The sequence below is a fragment of the Anolis carolinensis genome, chromosome 3 (genome assembly GCF_035594765.1).
Source record: "Anolis carolinensis isolate JA03-04 chromosome 3, rAnoCar3.1.pri, whole genome shotgun sequence".
Taxonomy (NCBI): Eukaryota; Metazoa; Chordata; class Lepidosauria; order Squamata; family Dactyloidae; genus Anolis; species Anolis carolinensis.
In genome coordinates this window covers 33,096,793-33,121,559 of record NC_085843.1, presented here as the reverse complement: position 1 = coordinate 33,121,559, position 24,767 = coordinate 33,096,793, and the positions used below count along the sequence as shown (strand labels likewise).

Below are 24,767 nucleotides of genomic sequence, written 5' to 3'. Positions count from 1 at the left end.
AAAGGAACAACTGAGATATATAAAATTATGCACTGTATAGAGAAAATTGGAAGAACCTGGCATTGTCCACTGAAGCTAAACAATGGGAGATTAGATCAGATAAAATGATGTACTTTTTCACACTGCACATAGTTAAAACAGCAAACTCACTGACAAGATATAGAGATGCCTACTACATTGTTTGGAATTTGATAAATTTATGAAGAACAGGTCCATCAATGGCTGCTAGTGGATCAGTGGTTCTCAATATTTGGGACCCCAGGTGTTTTGGCCTACAACTCCCAGAAATCCTAGCTAATTTTCCAGCTGTTAGGATTTCTGGGAGTTAAAGGTCAAAACATCTGGGGACCCACAGGTTGAGAACCACTGGTCTAGATTGTTCTATGTCACCTACAGCATTAAAGGTAGCATATTTCTATGTATCAACTGATGCAGATCACACTCTTATGCTCACATCGTCTGGTGGGCTTCGTACAAGCAACCAACTAGGTACCATACAAACAAAATATTACCTAGCTAGACATTTGGCTTGGTCAAACATGGTGTTTATGTTCTTACATCTAGTTCAGTTCTGTGTTGATGTAAAATATCCATTAATACAGCTGGGCTGATAAGTAACTATTCCACATCTAGTAGTAGACCTCCTAAATGGGAGGGTATACCATATTCTAGGGCAGTTATTCTACTACCCAGCTATGCAGTTTTGATTACTGCTCAGTCTTAACCTTTTATTTATAATTAACCCACTGTTTCAGTCACTACTTTCTGGGGAAAAAAGGGCCGGGCTGTGGCGCAGCTGGCTAGTAACCAGCTGCAATAAATCACTACTGACCGAGAGGTCATGAGTTCGAAGCCCGGGTCGGGTTAAGCCCCCGACCATTAAATAGCCCGGCTTGCTGTTGACCTATGCAGCCCCGAAAGACAGTTGCATCTGTCAAGTAGGGAAATTTAGGTACGCTTTATGTGGGAGGCTAATTTAACTAATTTACAACATCATAAAACTGCCAGCAAAACACGAGGAAAGGAATGAGGTAGTACATCCACTAGTGGACAGTGAAGCAACAGCTCCCCCTGTGGTCGAAAACGTGAAGCTGGAACAAAAAAAAGTTAAATGCCTCTGTGTCTGTCTATATATGTTGTTTGTCTGTTGGCATTGAATGTTTGCCATATATGTGTTCATTGTAATCTGCCCTGAGTCCCCTTCGGGGTGAGAAGAGCGGAATATAAATACTGTAAATAAACAAATAAATAAATAAATAAAAATAGTGCATAAATACCATCCATTCCATTCAAATATTTGAAAATACCAAGACTATAATAAGACTTGCAAACTAAAGGAGGCATGATGTAGATGTAGAATTCAAAGTCAAAAACCAAAACAGTATGACCATCATACCCATGGAATTAGTATGCTCAGTTTCAACTACACCCATCTGACAAAATATCTTCTTTAGGAATTATTTAAGTCCCCTAGATGACTAAGGTATGCTCCCACAGAATCCTGCTGAAGTACCTAGAACAGTCCCAGAGAGGATAACTTTCTAGGAATGTTCTAGGGACTCCAATGAGACAATTATTTCATTAGATGTTTATTTTCATTATCCATCGCTCCCTTTTTACACGGTTAGTTCAGGAACGTATCCACCAGGGGTACAGGAATAATATTGTAGTTCAAACCACTTAATTCCTGCTCCAGAACAAAGGAATGCTTTGTTCATGTAATCTTGATATAATAACAGACACAAGAGTGTGAGAAGAAAAACGAACAAACATGTATGTTCCAAAATGAAGAAATCTTATAATGGGGAACACAGTCACAAGCAAACTAATCAGTCTTTAAAGACGGTGGAGTATACAATTGGGTGATTTCTATCCCCATTTCCTCATACATTCCTGACATTCCACATGTAGATGTTCCTGGTTAAAAGAAAACAATTCACAGGTCTCTGCACCTGTACAATAAAAATAAACATCATGTACAATATTGCATGCATAAAAATCAGGCACCTTGCTGTCAACTAAAATAAATCCTAATCCATATTTAAATAAAACTCTTTCCTTAGTTAAATAAAATGTATCAAACACATTCTAGAACTATAATTCAAATAGGAAGTTTTAAGACAGAGGCAACAGATTTATAAATGCATCTGTTCATACCTTTCCAAAATCTGCAGCCTGATTCAAAATATTTTGCTTTAGCTCCTCTGCTTTCTTCAAATGAAAAGAATTCCTTTGACTTTGGATGACAAATACGATTTCTTTTAGTTCTGCAAATGAAAATAAATAATAATAATAATAATAATAATAATAATAATAATTAAAGGAAATCAAAGTTAAATGAATAAGTATACCATTGCAAATAGTACACAGAAACATCAAATAATTAACGTAAAGGATTTCTGGTCCCTAAGCTCTCTCGAGAACCTGAAAGAAAAGCTTTAAATTTTAATGAAAATATATTATCTCTGGTATCCTTGCACTTGGCTAAAAATGTTGCTAACCATTTTGAAAGATCTCAGTTCACAAATACTATGGTGTAGCTAATATTCAGTAAAAGTGTAAACAATCCATATAAGAGGTTCAGCCAAATCAGACTAAACTATATCTATATTGGAGCTAAAGCAATTTACTCCTTAGCCTAAAGTAAACAGTTGTCAACAGTTAGTCACTGCTGCAGAAGATGCATCATGCCTCTCTAGAAACAAATCTAAATTTGTCTCCCAGGTGCAAACTAATTCAGTCGATGTTCTTACTATTTCTGATAGTCTACTAAGCATACATAACACAATCTGTTTGTGTGTGTGTATAAAACAAATACACATCTTCTTACTGGTTCACAACTGTTAGCTATTCAGCAGATGTTCAAATATACCATAGTTTGTAAATACATTGAGTAAAAAATATTGTCTCTCCTAACAAAAAAGTTGTCTAGCGATATATTATTCATTGCACCAGCTGGTTGTTTGCTCATGCCTTGAAGCACAGAGGTTTTATGTCAGCGCAGCTACATTTGCTATTACCTAAGCATTTCTACATAAATCTTACTTAGATCCACACTTTGCCGCCACAAGTGAGAATGCATTCTCAAAGCCAAATGTCTCTCAGAGTATGTTTATACAATAGAAGATCAGAGGAAGCAACTTCTACTACTTCTTCTCTCTGTAGCCCCATGTATACTCCCAAAAAATCCTTAGGAGGGTTGGTGGAGCAGTGATGGACACAAGAGCTAAATGCAGCAGAAGTAGTGGTTGTGTTGGGGGTGGGGGAATCTGTCTTCTCTACTCTACCAGAATAATCGCTCTAAAGCAGAGGTTTCCGAACATTTCATGTCAGTGACATACTTTTTTAGACATGTATCATTTGCAACACAGTAGTTTTATGAATAAACCAGATGTTATATCAACCCCTTATAAGAGATATGGACACACACATAAACTGTAATAACAAAATGTATGGAGACACAACGTATCTCATTAAAACCTTTCATTTATATTTTTAAATATATGATTTATTGCTAATTTCGTATACACTGATGTTTCTCATTGTGTTCACACAATACATCTACACACTGCAGCCTACCCACTAACGTAGTGGTGTCAAACATGTGGCCCTTTGGGTGTTTTGGACTTCAGCTCCTAAAATTCCAAACCACTGGCCAAGCCTACTAGGGCTTCTGGGTGTTGGTGGCCCAAACATCTGGAGGGCCACAAGTCTGATACGTCTGCACTAACATGTCACAACACAGAGGTTGAAAAGCTCTGCTTTTAAGGATCCAAACGTCTCTTTTGAGAGTGAGGCCTTTCATATGTAGCAAGTGAGATTTCCAATACAAATCTGTATGTCCACAAACATGTGGCAAGTGAATGCAGTTATATGGTTCATTTTATTATGTTTTAGATACTGTATATAAGTCGACCTAAATAAAAGCCGAGGCACCTAATTTTACCCCAAAACCGGGAAAACTTATTGACCTCAGTATAAGACGAGGGTGAGAAATGCAGCAGCTACTGGTAAATTTCAAAAGTAAAACTAAAAATAGATACCAATAAAATTACATTAATTGAGGCATCCGTAGGTTAAATGTTTTTGAATATTTTCATAAAACTGTAATTTAGGATAATAATAAGACTTGAACAAGGTAAGACTGTCCAACTCTGATTACCTATATACTCAAGTATAAGCCAGTCCAAATATAAGCCGGCCAGGACCCTCACTCGAAAATAAGACAAGTGGGGCTTTTTCAGCCCTAAAAAGGACTGAAAAACTAAGCTTGTACTAGAGTGTATATGGTATATATTAGAACCTGAGCCTATAAGCAAGCACTGCATGCAAACTTGCCTACATCTAATTCTTAGTTCCAATTAGGATAGATCCACAGAATCAGCAGCAGCAATTATTACATAAGCTGCCCAAATATAAGCCAGCCAGGACCCTCACACAAGTATAAGCTGAGGGGAGCTTTTCAGCCCTAAAAAAGGGCTGAAAATCTCAAGTATATACAATATTAGCATCTAGGTACATTTCCTTGAATATTTAATTGCTGTGTTTGTGAAAAGAAATTGGAAGAACTGCACTGTATAATCACATCATTTAATCTTTCTTTTGCACAATTCCTGCATTATTGCATGTTTATTCTAACTTTTAAAATGTCCTCTAACCTCTACAATATTCTCTGTGCTAATCAAAAGATGTACAAGTCTGCAAAGCAAAATCCTTTACTTCATAGCTGCTTCAAAGGCTAATTAAGGAAGTTTCTTATTTACATCTCCTTCTCAAACAATCACAAAGACTCAGGGCATGTACTTTATGTATTCTTCAAATGTTGCAAATCTCAGTGCATCATGTCATAAAACTGCATATTAATATTTTTCTACTGTGAATTTTTTATGTATATTAGACTGCTATACTTAAATTAAGCCCCAAATAATTTAGGCACATAAAAGAAATAACATGCCAAAATTTGTTGCACCAAAATCTAAACACTGGTAGTTCTAGGAAGCTTCTAAACTTTATTTCATTTAAAGCTTAAATTGTCTCCACACTGATATTGTATTCTATTAAATGTAAACTAAATAATAAGCTCAGGCTGTGTGTGTGTTTAACAGAATCAAAAGAAATCCAATTGGCAACTGAAAATGTTTTCATTCCTTTTTCTTTTCATTTCTTTTTTTTCTCGGGAAAACATTTGCAACATGTTTGTGAATATGTTACTTGCAATGTTGGCTGCTTTTCTTATTCATCTCATTGCTCATTCTAATGACAAAGTAGCACATGCCAAAATTCACTGAAAATAATTTTGAGATTAAAGGATGTTCCAAAAAGACTGATTAATTATGAACTCGGCACAAATCAACTTGAGGATCTGAAGAACAAGATAGATTAATTCTAGCTTATTATCATCATCATGTTTAATCAGTATTCAGCTGACAACCATACATGCAATGATACAGTTTTACACTGCTTCATTAATAAAATATATTTTTGACTAGAGGAGTAGCATTAAGAAAGAGGTTAACATAACCATACTAAACTGAAGCACAGAAGCACTCTTTATCAAATTCAGTAAAGCCTTAATTGGTGGTAAAAGGAGAAAGAGGAATTAGGAGCAACCACGTTCTTAGTGATGGAACACATGCTTTGCATGTAGAAATCCAAGATTCAATCTCAGGCTCATTAGCCAAAGAAATTAGGTAGCAAGTGATAGAAAATTCTGCCTGGCACACTGGAAACACTCTGCCAATAAGCCAGATGGGCAAATAGTCTGTCCTATTCCAATAGGACTTCCAATAGCCCTTATAAAAATGGAATTAGAAAATAATCTCATCTGTACCATGAATCGCTTCTACAAATCTCTGAGGAAGGCACATGTGAAATACTGTTTAAAGCTACCAATCTCCAAATGGATTCTGTAGTTTGAAAAGATAAAGAAAATAGTAACCAAAATGATCATTTTCTTTGAAGAAAGGCTTAGGAAGGATTCGAAGATTGGGGACGGAACTATCAAAGAAGAAATACTACTGATATTTTCAGGACTATGCATAATGGAGAGAATGCAGAAAGAGGTAAGTTCTTCTTGCTCTGTCATAATAATGTAATCAAATTGTTTGTAAGATTCAGAGTAGACATACCTCCTCTTCACACAGGATTTAATTTACAGATCTTGCCCCTTCAGAAGATGTGGTGAAGGCCACAGCTTAAATAGATGTAAAAAGGAAACAGGACATTTCAAGACGGGCATATCTATTGACTACTAGCTATGACATCTATATGTATCCTCTAACCTTAGTGGCAGTATGGACAAACCAAACTAGAAGACAAGATATGGAAAATGTGGTTTCTTCCATGTCCTAATCTGATTGCTAAATCTGGGAAACAAGATCTTAAATGTGATGGACAGTCTAATTCAGTGATCTTTTTATGACAGGAAAAGCAATTTATGATCTTGAATTTCAAACCTGCCATCTATTTCTCCAACAGTCCTAAACTGTATTATACAGAATAAACTGACAATGTATGAAACATAAATGATCAAGTCTACTAGACTTAGTACAAATTGGAGTAATGAAATGCTTACTTACCTTTGCTTATTTGACTTGGGTTTCCACTCTTTACAGCTGTCTATATTAAGAAAAAAAATATGTCAGTGGGAACAATATAATGACATACACATAAACAAAGCATTCAGGCACCAAATATATATTATTCAGTTTTAGTATGCTCGACAAACGCAATTTATATACGAATTTTTTTTACCTCAAATTAAAAAATAGTTCCCATCATTTGTGCATTTGACGTGTTTAACATGCGTCAGAACAACTTCTGTTATATCCATCAAAACCTCACAATGTCAGGATGCCATTATTATGCTCATACTGAAAGTAAAGAACAGGAACTAAAAATCAGCTAGGGAAGTCTTAGCTAAGGTAAGATTTTAAGGAGCCTCCAGTGGCACAGCGGGTTAAACCGCTGAGCTGCTGAACTTGCTGACCGAAAGGTCGGTGGTTCGAATCCAGAGAGTGGGGCAAGCTCCCTCTGTTAGGCCCAGCTTCTGCCAATTTAGCAGTTTGAAAACATGCAAATGTGAGTAGATCAATAGGTACCACTCCGGCGGGAAGGTAACACCACTCCATGCAGTCATGGTGGCCACATGACCTTGGGAGATGTCTACGGACAACGCCAGCTCTTTGGCTTAGAAATTGAGATGAGCATCAACCCCCAGAGTCGGACACAACTAGACTTAATGTCAGGGGGAAACCTTTACCTTTACCTAAGATTTTAACTAATAATAATTTTATTCCCCCTCTGCGGACTTGGGACGGCTCACATGTTCATATTCTTAATCACTGTGCTAGACTAGAGCTAGCACAGCCGGGCTTTAGCACAGCAAGTTAACCACCAGCTGCAATAAATCTTTCCAATCAAAAGGTTTGCAATTCGAAGTCCAGGTCGGGGGTGCGCACCCGACCTTGAGTCCAGCTCACTGCCCACCTAGCAGATCAAAAACAGTGGTGAGTAGATAAATAGGTATCGCTTAACGCAGGGAGATATTTTAATGGCACCATAAGGAAATATCAGAAAAATGCCAGTGATTTAATCAAAAGAAGTTAGTATGTGAACAGGGCCCTTTGGCATGGTAGATGGAACAACACCACCACCACCCCTCCCGGTGGCTGGAATCGAGCACAACCTCCAAGACGCTGAAGATGGAAAAATCCTAGATATCTCTATCTATATACTGTGTCTGTCCTGTCAGTGTATAACGGCATTGAATGCTTGCCATATATTTATTCTGTGATGCGCCGAGTCCCTTTCGGGGTGAGAAGGGCAGAATATAAATACTATAAATAAATAAATAATAAGTAGACTATCTCCCATCTTAATTGAACTTATGAAATGGAAAAATGAATTCAAAGTTTGTTATATTGGTTTATAAAAATTCACAATTAAGAAAATCACAATTGAAAAACTTTTCTTACAATGGATTTGGACAAAGGAGCAGTGAAAATCACAAAATTGATGAATTAATGCAGATTACAGAAGGGATTACTACCCTATAATACCATACATATGAAAGTAGTAAATCTAACTTACACTGTAACCTAAATAAATATGAAAATGTTGCTGCAAAGGGAAAAGCAAAAGCCAGTAATTCAATCTTATTTATATTTGTCTCAGAATTTGTACTTAAGAGCAAAGAGTTCACAGTACCATCACCCAGGAAACCAAATTCTAAAAATATCTCAGCAGCTATTCGACAGCTACTAAACAAACTGAAATAGCATGCGCTTGTTGGGATTGCCTATAGGTTTGGGAAACAGTGTAATTAATGTCAAGAAGAAACATTTTTTATTATTTTCATAAAATTGTGGCACATGCTCACTATCTCAGATATTAAAGACATTGTTCATGCACCGAATCCTGACAACTGAGGCCCTCTGCTGACCCACAATCACTCTGACTTTTTCTTTCACTCTCCAAATTTCCTTCTTTATTGACATACTGGATCATAATGTCCTATTCAGCCTTTCTGAATTTCTCTACAATGTATAAAAAGATGCTCCACATAAACAAAAACAACCGCTCTTTGTGGAGAAACTAAAAGCGTTTTTGAAAGTTTCTAAAGACAATTAGGAATAGAAAAGGATTAGACCTCAGGACGATATCAGGAAGTCAAAACAACCAATCACCTCTCTCTATAACATCGTTTCTCTACTCTGATAATTTTAATCTTTTTTATATATCTTCGCTTTCTTTTATCTTATGCTATATATTTTTTCTTTTCTTTACTGCAATCAAGCAACTATAACAATAATAATAAGAATCCTATTAAATTTTTCCAATATATATACAAACTTTAGTGTATATAATGGATATAGTAAAATAGATACGCTAGCTTGCAGTTTTAAATCTGTTCTATTTCTGTCTTCTTCTTTATACCTATATCTATACATTAATCTTTTTTCTTTCTATATTACTATTGTATTATAAAATAAATCTTAATAAAGAGTAATTAAAAAAGACAATTAGAAGCTTTCTAGCATGACATATTATAAATTAAGCGTTCTTAAATCAAGATGATTTTGAAGATTGTGAAGATATGGAAGAAGGCAGCGGACATAGTTGCTCCCAAATAACCAAACACAGATGAGATATCATAAATATTTGGCCTTTGTGTGGTGAACTGGGTACTGGTGTACTGCTTAGAAACAAACTTGACACAGACTATTGATGTGAGTCTGAAAAAAGGAAGGCAATCATTATGCTATAACCACAACTCCTCCTCCTCCTGCTGCTACTACTACTAATAATAATAACAACAACAATGTATTGTCAAAGGCTTTCATGGCTGGAATCACCGGAGTGTTGTATGGCTTCCGAGCTGTATGGCTGTGTTCTAGCAGCATTTTCTCCTGATGTTTCACCTGCATCTGTGCCTGGCATCTTCAGAGGATCATTTTTGCTTATGGGTGAGGGATCTGAAAGAATTCTATGGTCGCCAACTCCCTCCTGAGGATATAGCGTACACACTCACACAATAGCCTCTGTTTAGGGAGAGAGGGAGGCATCCTGCCTCCTCTGGATGACAAAGCAAAGTGACTGCTCCATCACTGGATAGAAGGGTTGGAAGCTGCCTTGCCTTCTCCTGGGCAAGTAAGCATAGTAAGGACATGCTCACCAGGAGGAAGTCTGCAAATAACCTTTTGCACTTAGCTCTGCCTCAAATCTAAAAATGGTTTCCCCACATTGCTGCTGGTCTCTGCTCAGGCCTAAAAAAAGAAGGTGAGGGCTACTTTTCTTTCTATAGTTTGAGCAATAAAATGGAAGTGCTTTTTGCCTCTGCTTCTTTTCTCTGCCATTGCACTGGGTCCCTAATGCAATAATGACATGTATAGAAGTTGACATAGGTTTTTTGTGTGGTTTTTTAAAAATCGACTTATACACAAGTGTATCTTAACTGAAAGAAACCTTTTAGTACATTAAGGAGAGTGAGTAAAAGGGATTTCCTAGGGACATGGTTTTCATTTTCTTTATTATGCTTCCACTTCAAAGTTAAATGTTTTGTTGTTAAAGGCTTTTGCCAGATTCTGCTGTGCATCTTAGATTGTTTTTCTCCCATGATTATTTCTGGCAGGTTTACTATGTTTATATTTTGGGGTTTTTTGGATTATTTGTATTTTTCTTAGCGCTTTTTGTTACAAAAGAAACTACTACGTTTTATAAAATAAAAATAAGACTGAACTACATGAGCCTACCAATATTTAGAACATAAAATATATTAAGATACTTTATTATTTATATTTTAAAATAGAGACTGAAATGAAAAGAGGGAAGCATTCAAGTGTGATTAATCTCTAAACACTATGCCCTTGGAATACAGAGTGAAGCCTTCATATACAAAGTAGCACATGTAAAGTATTTAGGATAAATAAATTCTTACAAAGCAACTTCCATAAAAACGTGCATAAAAATAGAACACAATTAAACATGTAAAAAATATAAACTGCACAAATATATAAACTACCATTAAAACAACAAAAATAATCATACAATTATAACTGCATCCAGTTCTTATACAAAAGTAACAATTACAAGTGATTAAGAGTGCAGATGAAAGAAAACCTGACTTATAACTGACAAGATTCATGATCTAGAGCAGGGGTCCTCAAACTTTTTAAGCAGAGGACCAGTCCACAATCCTTCAGACTGTTGAGGGGCCGAATTATCATTTGAAGAAAAAAAAAACGAACAAATTCCTATGCACACTGCATGTCTTATTTTTAATGGGAAAAAAACCAACAACAATGAAAGAACAATACAATATTTAAAAATAAAAACAACTTTAACCAACATAAACCTATCAGGATTTCAATGGGAAATGTGGGCCTGCTTCTGGATAATGAGATAATCAAGTTAATTAGGATTGTTGTTGTTGTTGTTGTGTGCCTTCAAGTCATTTCAGACTTTGGGCGAGCCTAAGTCTGAAACTGAGGGCGGGGGCCAGGTAAATAACCTTGGAGGGCCGCATCCGGCCCACAGGCCTTAGTTTGCGGACCCCTGATCTAGAGGAACATCTAAGGTTGCAATATGAGCAGTTAAGAAAGCCTTCACCTCTGCATGTATAGAATATGGGAATTCCCATACTGCTGAACTTCAACTCCTATGCTATAGTATTCTGCAGTGATGTTTTTAATAATCATTTCTCAGATAAAATCTTAGATAAGAATCAATTTAAATGCTGTACTAGAAGCTGACCATGGGATATCCAGCAATTCTATGAGTAGAATTACACAGGACCCATTAGCAAGAACTACAGATGTGAACAAACTGTAGGAAGAATAAGGAGGACAACTTGTTCCCTTGATCTCGTTGTTTTGGCTGGTCAGCCAGGGAGGAGATGCAGTTAGATCTCAGCTGCAACGTATTATTATTACTGTATCTCTTTACAAAGGAGGGAAATATTCCACCTTGTTTAAAAGAAAAGAAGTGCTGGTACAATCTCTTTTTTAAAAAAAGTCCTCCCTGAATCCTGTGGACTTTTACAACTATAGACCAATGTCAAATCTTCCTTCGTGGAGCAAGATGATTCAGAGGGCAGTTGCTTTCCAACTTTCTGAAACATCTGAAGGTTTGGTAGTAGATGCCAATATGCCTCAGGAGTTTCAATCCTATCTCTAAGGTAGACTCCAGATGGTGGAGCTTGGGCATAACTGCTCCAGAAAAAACGAAATGTTATATGGCATACTTCAAAATCCTAATCTATCCCCAATTATGTATGTGGAACTACTAGGAGACATAATGTGGAAGCATGAGTGCTAATGGCACACAATACATTCTGTATGCCTTGAAAAATGGCATCAGCTTAGTGTATCTCCCTTGAATGAATGTTTGTATGAAGTAATATGCGGCATGAGGAAAAACTAATTGAACTTGAACACAGACAAGATGGAGACACTTACTGTTTAGGGTTCTAACCTAAGGTTAGAGGTATATTAACCAGTCCTGGGTGAGGTTATAATCCCTCTGAAAGATTGTTTGCCGCTTGGGATGTTTCTGCATCAATTACTCCAAACAACAACCCAGCTAGATATGATGGCCAAGAGTGCTTCCTAAAAGCTTCAGCTGATACACCAGCTATGTCACTTCCTAGAGTTGTAGGACTAAATGATGGTAGTGCGTGCACTTGTATCCTGAGGACTAGACTTCTGGAATGCACTGTACATTGGCCTACTTCTGTACTAAGTTTGGAAACTTAAATTACTGCAAAACATGACATCCAGATTAGTCTCTTATCTATCTAGAAGTGATTACATTATACCTTTATTTAAATCACTCTACTGGCTGCCAATTAGTTCTGAGAAAGATACAAAATATTATGTTAACCTGAAAGTTGTACATAGTTTGGGTTTCAAGTTACCTATGGAATTGTCTTTTCCAATATAACGCTTCCCATACTTGCTTCTTCTATGGGACAGTTGCCAGGACCAGGCTGGCAATGTTAAGCAGATGACTTTTTCATCAGCCACTCCCAAATTGTGAAATGACCTGCTGGAAGAAATTTGACAGCTGCATACGCTGTCTGCATTTAAAACAGCATTAAAGACCAATCTCTTCCAGCAAGTCTATCCTGATTGTTTTTAAATTACAATATTAAAAATGATGAATTGGTTGTTTTTAATATGCATACCTTTTAAACTGATATTATGTTGTTTTACCGATTATGTATTTTTAATTGGTGTTTGTGTTTTTAACTGTTATGTATCATTTTGTTCCTGCATTTTCAACTGTTGTTCCCCGCCTTGATCCACAGGAAGAGCCAGGTAATTCTTATATGTCTCTTCCTATGGATCATGGCTGGGAACAACAGATTAAAATATAGCAACAAATAGACACATAACACAATTAAAAACACAAACACCAATTAAAACATTATTATTAAGCTGTTGGCTTTCCTACAGTTCTCTGATAATATTAGGCTGTCTATCATAACAAAGTAGCTACTGATGAGATGTCAGTGCACTCCCACGGACAATACTGGTGCTGCAAATAAAAAACCAGGGACAATTAATTAATATTAATTATGTAAAAGTGTGTTTTTGTGTAAAAAAAACCCCAAGCCACAACATAAAGTACAATTTCTTCAAAACTTAAGAAAATTTTCCCAGGACCAAAATGGAGGAGAGCATTTTCATTTGCCATGTTGTTCCCAACAGTGTTCCTCCCCAAAGTGATGGGCAACTGTGAACAGAAATATGATAGCAAGGACAGCAAAGAAAAGCTCCTTATGGCACATTCCCTTATTATATGGGGGATGTACAGTGTGTGCGTGCATGTGTGTGTATGGGGGGGGGGGGGGGGAGAAAGAGAGAGAGGAGGGGGTAGAGAGAGGGAGGGAGAAGGAATGATTTGAGATAAGGGCGAAAGAAGAATAAGAACTTGCGAGGGAGTGGAAGGCATGAAAGTGAAAGGAGAGCGAGAAAGGGGGTGTTTGGGAATAGAGAACAAGAGATGTGAATAAAAGCAGTAAGGAAAACTGAACAATGAGCAGAAGCAAGGTTAGCACAATATACAGTCATGCAGTTCAAGGTACTAGAAAGGGTGTGCAGAAGACAGAAAAGGTGGGTGGAGTGGAAAGGCTATAAGAAACTGAAAGTAATAGCAATGACACATTTATTGCCAGAAACACAGTGAAAGAAGAAGGTGAGGATGATAAGAGTGTTCCAGAAGAGAAATCAGGGATGGGGTTCACTGATGCAACAAGACTAATAAAATCAGGAATAATTTGTAGATAATATAATTTTCAAAATTTTATGAAGTATTTTTTGGGCCAGAAATAGAGAATAGTATACTTTCCACACAAAGAATAAGACTGCTTTGAGCATTATCAAATGATGTTGTTACGGAGGAGGGTTAAGGAAGGTTTCTGTGTAATATTAATTATACTAAATATAGCCTACTCCTTCTGTGCAAATGTGGGTTAAAAATACTATTGATTCAGTTATGAAATCATAGGACCACAAGGGCCATCCAATCCAGCACCATCCCACCAGGCAAGAATACACAATCAAAGAACTCCAACAAATAGTCACCTAACCTTTAAAAAAACAGCCAAAGGGGGAGACTTCACAACGCTGAGGCAATGTATTCCACATCAGGAAGTTTTTCTTAATGCTCAGGTGAAATATCTTTTTCAGTAATTTGAATCCACTGCTCCATGTCAGTCTCCAGAGTAGCAGGAAACAAAGTTGCTCCATCTTCAAATTATTTCAAATATTCAGTCACAGCTATCATGCCACCTCTTAACTTTCTCTTCTTCAAGCTAAAAAAAAACTAAGCTTCTTATAATAAGTTATTGTTTCCAGACTTTTTACCATTTCGGTTGCTCTCCTTTGGACACATTCTAGCTTGTCAATATCCAGAACTCAACACAGTTTTCCAGGTGAGGCCTGACCAAAGCAGTAAGGTATTTTAATAAGTACAGATGATCACTGGGATCTTTAATTATTTTAGTGCATGTCCAGAAGACTGTGGTTCTTGGAAATAAAAGATTTTAAAGGGCAAAATTAACAATCTCATTTAGATTCTGCTCTGTTTCAAAACATCAAGAGGCTGGAAAGTCATAATCTTGTCCTAGTATGTGTATGTAATAGGACTAATGCAGCTAGTTAGCAAGGGAAAAGATCTTCTGGTAAAGTGAAACATTTGCCTCCAACCAAATGCAAACAGCCATTTCTGCAGATTTAGGCTCCTAAACCAATATGGAACACTATTTTAAGATCAGTCTTTCTCAGAGTGCAAATGTTTTGCAGCAGTTTTCTTTATTCTCCTATAACAGGGTCTGGTTTTAGAACTTGCCAGGTGCTTTGAATGTGTTGTGAATGTCCCTTTCTTCCAATTTTGTCTCAGGATTTCCATTTTTTCCCCTCTTCTCTTTTTAGAGAGTACATCCTGAGAAATAAAGGTCACTAGAGGAAAAAGGAGAATGATAATAGTGCCTGAACAGCAGACTGATAGCCTCCAGGGAAGCAGCAAATTCTGAGCAATACTGTTAAGCATGGGAAAGTCTGTTTCTCCCAAATATGTCTAACTGAAAATAAGAAAATAGTCATTGTTGCTGTTTCTTTTTTTTCTTTATCTTTTAAACACCCATCAGTTGTCTAAGGGAGATTCTAATCTTTATCATGTCGAATTTGCAGGTAGGTAGGTGGCTAGGGTATAGTTTTTAGTTTATATTTATAGGTAAATGCTTTTGTGCAGTGCTGTTGAGAGCAGAGTCCTGGAACCAAATACCAGCAGCTATCAAAGGCTCACTGCAGTTAAGTCCAACTGAATGGAATGTAAACAAATATACCAATTTCAACATAAATATAACATACATGGTTTTCAAAGTTTTAGTGTAAACACAGCATCACCCTTTCATTAACCTATTCTCTGGAAATAAACATGCAATAAGGCCTCCAACATGATTCGCCTCCTATGAGATTATAAAACTAATGACAAGTGGACTCAGAAGAAAACAACAACCCTAGAATAACCATGAAAGTTTCACCTGTATCACAATGAAAACAATCTGGAATACACCAGGGAGTGCACAAAACAAATCACAAAACCAAAACAAATAAAATTGCAACAATCCTTTCTATGATTTCTAATAGGCCTTACTATAAGGCTAAGCAGATTATCATGGACTAGCTCTCCTTTAGATCTGCTAGTGACTTCCTGGAAGTGAGACAGAAATTTTAGTACCTGTGACAGCAGCGTAGTCTCCTCCTTTACATCTTCACTAGCATCGTTTAGCATGAATGCTGGAAAATGAAAAGAAAAAAACATGAGCTAACTTTTTTCAAAATGACACCTTATTTTCAAATTTGACAAATTATGTCTAAATAGGATGTAAGAAGCAATTTAGCTAATAGTATCTCTTAATGTACAAAAAGCCTGTAATAATTTTATTCAAGCTGAAGACAATTTTATTTCAAGACTAGTATCACTTACTATAGTCAGACAATTTTACTCTCATGCATCTCTGGACAGAAAATCGTTCTTTGATATAGAGCCAATTTATTTTGGCTTCAAGTCAAAACAAATCCCATTTTTAAAAAATCTGGCCACTCTACTACTTCAGTTTAAGGATTATTACGTGATCACATTGGAAACCAGAATTTCTCTATATCCTTAGGTTAAAGTTTGCCATTATTAGAGGAAAAAATCTTCTTTGAATCCAGGGTGAGAAGGAGTTCATGCTTTAGTTTACTGAAACAATGCCAGGCATGAGATTATTTTACATTTAGTGGGAACAGCCATTCTTCTTGGGTGTCAACTGTTAACAGCAGCACAACAGCTACTAATGTATCAAGGTCAAGCAAACCAGGTTGTTATATCTAAAGGTAGATAACTATAGGTCAGATACCAGACTGAATTAATACCATGTCATATAAGTTAAAATAGTTTTGTAAGTTTTCTATCTGAAATGACAAGTGATGTTTTCACCTATCAATCCTTTGCCAAAGTTATTATCTATTAGGGACTAGCTAATTACAATCAATTTTGTTATCAATTAAGTTTTTACATTCCTAATGAAATAGGATGGCTTAATTAAATTTATTTGATTAACTTTGCCAATTAGTAGTAACTTAATTCCAGAAACTGCCTGAAGGAGAAATAGTCTACCTTGCCTTCTGAATTCTATCAGTGATAGCTTCTCCCATGTCCATGGTCTTGAACAACTGTTCCTTGACATACATGTATACATAGACTACACCTTTACTGCTACTATATCATGTCTGAAGTGTGCCAGAGGTCACTCCATCTTTGACAGCTGTGCCACAACACTCTATCCCTAGTTGTCCAGTACAGGAAGTGAAGCACCATCCTACTTAAGGTGGCTCATGACTCAGTGTGTAATAGTAGATAACGAGCTCCATCAGTATTGGAGTCTTACAGGTTAGACTGAAATAAATGATTAGTTATCACACTTATTTATTTATTTATTTATTTATCGTGTCAAAAGAGAATTGAGAATACAGTTATAATGCATTAAAAACCTACGAAGTTAAAAACTTGGCATTGTACTAAATTTCCTTTGACCAGAAGTGCCTCTGGTGCCACTGGTGCCGCTGTAAGACGGTCCTCCACTGTGCATGTAGCAGGGCACAGGCCGCATTGTAGTAGGTGGTATGTGGTTTTTTTTTCTCCACATTCACATGTCGTGGACTCCACTTTCTATCCTCATTTCTTAAGTTTGGCTCTGCATCTCGTGGTATCAGAGCACTATCTGTTCAGCACCATCCAAGTCGCTCAGTCTTCGATGTGTCCAGAAGGCAGTTTCTCATCCAATATCAGCCACTGAGGTTCCGAGTTTTATCGTTTCACATTTGGACTCTTGCTTTCTGAGGTGTTCCTCCAAGTATCTCTGTAGATCTTAGAAAACCATTTCTTGATTTAAGGTGTTGGCATGCTGGCTGATATCTGAACAGAGGATGGGCCGGAGATGTCAATTCCTTGGTCTTTTCATTACTGGCTACTACTTCCCACTGTTATCGCACTATTGAATGCCAAGCTGGTGAACAGAAAAACAACAGCTATCCAGAATGTTATTCTGTATAAGTATGCTGATTTGACATTTATCTCATTTGACATGTATCTCAGACCTTTCTGGATGAGCTAGGTGGGGATCTATCTCTGCTTTTCCTGCTAGGTTTATCTGCACAGCAGACAGGGGGAGGGTAGATGTTATTGACCAGGCTCCCTATCCTATCACCGAGTTTTGATTGTGTATAATATTCAACTGTCTCCCTTTCTGAATCAGCCAGAGTTGTCTTGGAGATTGTCTTCTGGTACTTGTGAAATTCAACATCCATTCTGAGAGCATTTAGTCAAAAGTGCCTCAGGATTTCATGGCCTCTATGATTACAACAAATCTGTCTCAAAAATTATCTGGCTCCATTCATACTGTGGGCCACACTTGGGACCTTGTTTCCTGTGCTGAATGGGATGATGGTGATTTTGATATGAAGCAACTGTCTGGAGTTCAGTGCTAGATCACTGTTGGCAGAAGACTGATCAAGAAATGATGCCAGAAGACTGTTGCAGTCTCTCTGACAGAAGATGAGCTTGAACATACTTAAAAGCCTACTCAATGGCAGTGTGGGCAACTGTCACGACCCAGGCTGCAGAGCACCAATAACCATACACAGAGGCCAGAATCTATCTAATATCTTTATTGTAGGAATATATAAGGTTAATAAAAACAAGTGTAGAAAATAGTCCAGAATTAGACCTTTCAGGAAAGGTCAGAATTAGTCCAAAAAAGCAATGTCCAATAAGAAATATTAAGGTCCAAAGTTGTAATCCAATAACCGAAACACTCACTTTGCCAAGCAAAGTGAGGGGAGATGACAAGGTCCTTTAGTCCATGAAACTTGAGCGAGGCTAGGAAATAACTTGATACTTAAAACAAGGCTTGAACGTGGAACAAGGTAACTAAGAACAAGAACAAGGTCCGTGGAATAACTTGATAAATCCGTGGAACAAGGCAAGGATTGATCCTGGGAAACAAGGCAAAGTTCGTAGATAAACAAAGGCTGGGAAGCAAGGCGAAGGCTGGATAGCAAGGCAAGGCTTGAGCAGGAGCGAGGCTTGAACCGGAGCGCGCTGTCCAGACACAACTCGCTCCGTAGGCTGACGAATTGACTCCGCGAAGTTACTACGCGGGTAAAACACCTAAATAGAGTCTAGCTTTCCCGCCGAAGCAGTTCTCTGGGAATCAGAACCGAAAGCTAACTCTGAGACCAGATGTGAGACTCCCCAAAGATTCTCACGAGAAGCAGTCTTAATTGGCCACATTCTTAGCTGCAATCCTCGCACTCCTGCGCGAAGCTGAATCCAAACTTCTCTGTTGTTTACAAAACTCCCGGCGCAAGAATACGGGAGAAGTAGGCTCTGGGCTTGTTTGACATACTTCTGGGAGACAACTTTCTTGCAGGTGCAAGGTTCCCAGATCTGCCTGGGAAAGATCTGGCTGAGAGGAATCCAGTTCAGACTGGGAAGGTAAAAAACCCAAGTTTTCATCTTCATCAGGAATTACAATGTCCTGAGCAGGACTACAAGGCCCATGGGTCATCACACTATCCCCCTCCTCAAGGCCCCTCCCAAACTGGGGCCCTCTCCCCGAGGCGCGAGGTCGTGGTTTGGTGGGATAGGTCTGATGAAAGCGACGGGTTAGATCAGGAGCATGGACTGTGGAGGCGTCTTCCCAAGAGCGTTCCTCAGGGCCAAAACCCACCCAGTCAATGAGATATTGTAGGCGGCGGCGGTGAAAGCGAGAATCCAAAATGTCCTCAACCTCGAACTCCTCCTCCCCATTCATCAAAACAGGAGGGGGGGCCGGTTGGTCTGTATCAGGTCGCACACCATCCGCCGGAAGGAGCAGGGAACGGTGAAACACGGGGTGAATGCGCATTGAACGCGGAAGTTGGAGTTTGAAAGTCACGGGGTTTAATTGCGCCACCACTGGATAGGGACCAATGAAACGGGCATCTAACTTCCGGCAAGGGCGGTGGGAGGGCAGAAAGCGAGTGGACAGGAAAACCCGATCTCCTACCTTGATTTCGGGGCCCGGCTGGCGATGTTTGTCAGCGTGGCGTTTATAGTCCTCCTTGGCTTGGTCCAGTTGCTGGAGCAAAAGTTGTTGCACCGCTGTGAGTTCCTGCAGCCAATCCTCTGCTGCGGGAACCTCTGAAGTTTCAATGACAGGGGGGAAGAAACGTGGATGGAAGCCGTAGTTTGCAAAGAACGGCGTTTCTTTTGTAGAAGCTTGAACTCCATTGTTGTAGGCAAACTCAGACAGTGGTAACAGAGAAGCCCAATTGTCCTGTTGATAGTTTACATAACAGCGAAGATACTGCTCCAAAGTGGCATTGGTGCGCTCCGTTTGCCCATCTGTTTGGGGATGATGAGCTGAAGATAAGCGAGAGTCTATGCCCAATAGTTTTTGTAGTGCCTTCCAAAAACGAGAGGTGAATTGAGATCCACGGTCTGTGACTAAACTCTTGGGCAATCCATGTAGTCTGAAAACATGTTGAAGAAATAGATCCGCAGTTTCCTTGGCCGTGGGGAGGCCTTCGCAGGGAATGAAATGGGCTAACTTGGTGAATAGGTCCACCACCACTAAGATCGTGGTGAATCCACAGGAAGGTGGTAGGTCAGTGATGAAATCCGCGGAAATTATTTCCCATGGGCGAGATGGGGTAGGAAGGGGGTGTAAAAGCCCTGAGGGCTTCTCCCTTCGTATCTTGGAGCGCTGGCATACTGGGCAGGTGTTGACATATTTTTCCACATCCTTGCGGATCTTGGGCCACCAAAAATCCCTTAGGATCAAATGCATAGTTTTAAATAGTCCGAAGTGTCCTGCTGGTTTGCAGTCATGACACAGACGAAGCGCTTTTTCCCTGCCCGGTCCGGGTGGGATATAAACATGATTTCTATAGCAGAGCAGCCCATCTTTAAGCGAAAAGGGGAAATGCAGACCTTGGCGAAGTTGGTCCTGCGCCCAGGCATCTGCTTGCTGACTAGCCCTGATTTCTTGAGCACAGATGGGTCCTGGAGTAGGGGAAGTTGAACCAATGGGAATGGATTTGGTGTTCCCCACCGTGAGCGTGGCAAAGTTCTCAGGTTGTAGCAGTTGGGATTCAAAGGTCTCCTTGCGTCCTGCAGCGTATTCCGGTTTACGTGACAGGGCGTCTGCTTGCTTGGTTTGGGCTGGGGTCACATAATGGATCTGAAAGTTGAAACGTTCAAAGAATAAAGCCCAACGTTGCTGCCTCTGATTTAGTTTGCGGGCAGTTCTTAGATGTTCTAGATTACGATGATCAGTGTGGACTTCAATGGGAAATTTGGCCCCTTCTAGCCAATGTCTCCAAGTTTCAAAGGCTGCCTTTATGGCCAGTAGTTCTTTTTCCCAAATGGTGTAATTCCTCTCTGGTGTGGTTAGTTGACGAGAATAAAAGGCACAGGGGTGGAGGTGATCTCCCACCGGTTGTAAGAGTACAGCCCCAATTGCCACATCAGAGGCGTCCGCTTGCACCACAAAAGGGGTTCCAGGATTTGGGTGCTGTAGAATTGGCTGGGAGGTGAATAGTTTCTTTAGTTGCTGGAACCCTTTCTCTGCTTGATCAGTCCAGCGGAAAGGCTGCTTTCCACGGATGCAGCTAGTGATGGGGTCGGACCAGCGGGCAAAATCTGGAATGAACTTGCGGTAGTAGTTCGCGAACCCCAAGAAACGCTGCACCTCTTTCTTGTTAGTTGGCGCCCGCCATTCCAATACTGCTGAAACTTTGGCTGGATCCATGGAAAGCCCTAGAGGCGAGATGCGGTAACCAAGGAAATCTACCTCTTGTAGATCAAAAGCGCATTTTTCCAGCTTGGCATAAAGTCCATGATCCCGCAATCGTTGTAACACCATTTTGACGTGGTTCTCATGTTCTGATTGTGATCTGGAAAACACCAAAAAATCGTCCAGGTAGATTATCAAGAACCTGTCTAGATAGTCCTGAAAAATGTCATTGACAAAATGCTGGAACGTTGCGGGGGCTCCGCATAAACCGAAATTCATAACTCGGGACTCAAATAATCCGAATTTGGTCTGGAAGGCGGTCTTCCACTCGTCCCCTTCCCTGATGCGAACTAAGTTGTAAGCCCCCCGAAGATCCAGCTTGGTGTAAACCTTGGCTCCTCGAAGCCGATCCAGTAGATCCGAGATTAAGGGCAGGGGATAGCTGTTCCGCTTGGTGATATTGTTCAATGCTCTGTAGTCCACCACCAAGCGTAGTTCCCCTGACTTCTTCTTCACAAACATCACTGGGGAGGCGGCTGGGGATTGAGAGGGTCTGATGAATCCCTTGCGAAGGTTTGTCTCTAGGAATTCCCTGAGAGCTTCTTGCTCTGGTTCAGTCAGGGAGTAGAGATGCCCTCGCGGGATCGGGGCCCCCTCCACCAAGTCAATGGCACAGTCATAAGGTCTATGTGGGGGTAATTTTTCGGCTTCTTTCTCATTGAATACATCCCAATACTCGGAGTACTTCTTTGGCAAGGTGATGATGGGCTCGGTGTCTGTGGCATGGCATACCTTGGCTACGAGGCAATGGTTTTGGCAGTACGGTGAAGCAAACTGCAGTTCTCTGTTGGACCAGGAAATGTTAGGGTCGTGGAGAGTCAGCCATGGAATTCCCAAAATCACAGGGAAATGGGGGACCTCGGTAACAAAGAAGGAAATCTCTTCCATATGTTCCCTTATCCACATCCTGGTGGGTTCCGACCACTGACTTACGGGGCCCGTCTTGAGGGGACGGCCGTCTATGGCTTGCACCACACGGGCATTCTTGAAATCATGATATTGTAATCCCAGAGAGTCGGCATACTCTCTATCGATGAAATTGTTGGTAGCTCCAGAGTCTATCATGGCGTGGATCATGACGGGTCCCCTTTTTGCTGACCATAATGTGACCACGAGAAGGAACAGGACCCCGGTTGGCGGCTCTTGGATGGATTTTTTGACCGGGTTGGCGAGCCTCTCTACACCCGGTCGTTGGCTTCCCCCGCCGGCTGTGTGCCAGTCGGCTCAGACGCCTTCGTCTCCGTGGAGGACGCCGCCGCAAGACGGGCGGCAGGCTTCCCTTTGGCTGGGCACTCTCTGGCGAAGTGGCCCCCGTTCCCGCAGTACCAGCAGAGGTTTAAGCGTTGACGACGGGCCTTCTCGGCGGCATCTAGTCTGGGACGCACATTGCCCAACTGCATCGGCACCTCCTCGCCTCCTCTGGGGTATGGGGTTGGCGGTGGGGGTCTCCACACCGGACGTGGCTGAACGCTGGCGGGAGCGGGGGGTTTTGCCCCGGCTCTACTGCCCTGGCCTCGAACCCACTGTTTCCTGTTGGCAATCATGACTTCAGCCCGTAAACATTGATCAATGAGTGCCTCGAGGGTCTGGGGAGGATCCACCTTGGAGATTTCTTCCAGCATTTCAATGTTGAGACCCTCCCGGAATTGTCCCCTGAGGGCTACATCGTTCCAGCCGGTGTTGTGGGCCAGCACTCGGAACTCGGCTATATACTGAGACATAGGTCTGTCTCCTTGGAAAAGGCGACGGAGTTTGTGACCGGCTGCCTCCAAATTGTCCTCGATTCCCCAAGTCTCCTTGAGGTGGTCCAAGAAGTGTTGCGCTGATCTTAGGTGTGGAGAGGCTTGGTCGAACAGTGCCGTCGCCCAGCTGGCCGCTGGCCCGTCTAGAAGACTGTAAACCCATGCCACTTTGATGTCTTCTTGGGGTAACTCGGCAGCACGGGCCTCCAGATAAGCTTGACATTGGCGACGGAAGACATGAACCTTAGAAGCTTCTCCAGTAAACTTGGTTGGCAACGCCATGGCCGGAAGACGAACTCCGCGTTCCTTCAAACCCCTTATTTCTCCATCCTGTGCATTGAGCTTATCACGGATTCGGTCCACCTCTTCCTTGTCGATGGTGTAGGTAATCGGCTGGCCGCTCGGCCCAGGTACGACTCCGGTAGACATTCTGGCCGAGGTTAATTGGTGCTTAGGGCGGCGGAGTCAAACTGTCACGACCCAGGCTGCAGAGCACCAATAACCATACACAGAGGCCAGAATCTATCTAATATCTTTATTGTAGGAATATATAAGGTTAATAAAAACAAGTGTAGAAAATAGTCCAGAATTAGACCTTTCAGGAAAGGTCAGAATTAGTCCAAAAAAGCAATGTCCAATAAGAAATATTAAGGTCCAAAGTTGTAATCCAATAACCGAAACACTCACTTTGCCAAGCAAAGTGAGGGGAGATGACAAGGTCCTTTAGTCCATGAAACTTGAGCGAGGCTAGGAAATAACTTGATACTTAAAACAAGGCTTGAACGTGGAACAAGGTAACTAAGAACAAGAACAAGGTCCGTGGAATAACTTGATAAATCCGTGGAACAAGGCAAGGATTGATCCTGGGAAACAAGGCAAAGTCCGTAGATAAACAAAGGCTGGGAAGCAAGGCGAAGGCTGGATAGCAAGGCAAGGCTTGAGCAGGAGCGAGGCTTGAACCGGAGCGCGCTGTCCAGACACAACTCGCTCCGTAGGCTGACGAATTGACTCCGCGAAGTTACTACGCGGGTAAAACACCTAAATAGAGTCTAGCTTTCCCGCCGAAGCAGTTCTCTGGGAATCAGAACCGAAAGCTAACTCTGAGACCAGATGTGAGACTCCCCAAAGATTCTCACGAGAAGCAGTCTTAATTGGCCACATTCTTAGCTGCAATCCTCGCACTCCTGCGCGAAGCTGAATCCAAACTTCTCTGTTGTTTACAAAACTCCCGGCGCAAGAATACGGGAGAAGTAGGCTCTGGGCTTGTTTGACATACTTCTGGGAGACAACTTTCTTGCAGGTGCAAGGTTCCCAGATCTGCCTGGGAAAGATCTGGCTGAGAGGAATCCAGTTCAGACTGGGAAGGTAAAAAACCCAAGTTTTCATCTTCATCAGGAATTACAATGTCCTGAGCAGGACTACAAGGCCCATGGGTCATCACAGCAACAAACAAATTATTCCCTGCTGGTACCCTTGTGGCTGCAAGGAGGTATCCAATGGAACAATTTGGAGTGGTCAGAGGTTTGCTACATTATGGCCCAGAAGAAGATAATGCAGATGATTTTATAGGCTCCTGTGAATAATCTGCACAGCACTTTGCAAATGAAATCATTCAGATCTCTTACAACTCTGAT

General features: G+C 40.4%; 1 protein-coding gene across 2 annotated transcripts in view; it reads right to left on the bottom strand.

Annotated features, from left to right (window-relative positions):
- The window catches only part of b3glct (beta 3-glucosyltransferase), a 123,949-nt gene that overhangs the window by 77,879 nt on the left and 21,303 nt on the right, over window positions 1–24,767 (bottom strand). For both annotated transcript variants that reach the window (XM_008107926.2, XM_062974700.1), the window contains exons 2-4: window positions 15,745–15,803; window positions 6,579–6,618; window positions 2,158–2,267 (exon numbers count right to left, since the gene is read on the bottom strand). In XM_008107926.2, the coding sequence (XP_008106133.2) occupies window positions 2,158–2,267; window positions 6,579–6,618; window positions 15,745–15,803 (209 nt within the window). The remainder of the gene's footprint in view (window positions 1–2,157; window positions 2,268–6,578; window positions 6,619–15,744; window positions 15,804–24,767) is intronic.